This window comes from Penaeus monodon, chromosome 27 (assembly GCF_015228065.2).
Source record: "Penaeus monodon isolate SGIC_2016 chromosome 27, NSTDA_Pmon_1, whole genome shotgun sequence".
Lineage (NCBI taxonomy): Eukaryota > Metazoa > Arthropoda > Malacostraca > Decapoda > Penaeidae > Penaeus > Penaeus monodon.
The window spans coordinates 35695241-35695788 of record NC_051412.1 but is presented as its reverse complement, the minus strand read 5'-3'; the positions used below and the strand labels follow the sequence as shown (position 1 = coordinate 35695788).

The following is a 548-nucleotide window of genomic DNA, read 5'->3' as shown; positions in this document are numbered from 1 at the left end:
ACAATTCATATAAAATGAAGATTATTACCTTGAACAGCTTCTTGTGGTATGCCAGGCTTCTGTACTACATGTGGTGGAACCTCAATGGGCCCCTGTGGGCCTTGTGAGATCACTCCTCTGTTTGTTAGATGAATAGCTAAAGCAGTCTTTGTCTTTGGATTAACCAAGTTCTGTTGATTCACAAGGTTCTGTGGCACTGGGGATCCCTGTATAGCTCCTGGATGACCCATAAGAGTTCCATCTCCCCTATGAATAGGTGAATGTCCATGAGGAGATGCTAGTGGTGAAACATGTGGTGTAAGTTGTTGTTGTGGAGTCAGCTGGCCTCCAGCTACCATATGAGGAGACCCTTGACCTGGTGATACTACACCACCTGGCTGACATCCTGGATAACCTTGAGGCATTGGACGTCCTGGTATTGGCCTTCCATGGGGTGACATGGGTGGATACTGACCACCCTGAACAGCTGCTTGTGGGGCAGGCTGCTGCCCTGGCTGCTGTGGTTGTTGTTGCCAGTTATGAGGAGACTGCTGAGGAGTGCCAACTTT

The 548-nt window shown here is 48.9% G+C and overlaps 1 protein-coding gene across 1 annotated transcript in view; it reads right to left on the bottom strand.

The window, feature by feature from the left end:
* The window catches only part of LOC119590813 (PAX-interacting protein 1-like), a gene marked incomplete at its 3' end in the record, with an annotated part of 13844 nt that overhangs the window by 5163 nt on the left and 8133 nt on the right, over positions 1-548 (bottom strand). Inside the window, 1 exon segment of the mRNA XM_037939550.1 lies at positions 29-548. Within this exon segment, the coding sequence (XP_037795478.1) occupies positions 29-548 (520 nt within the window).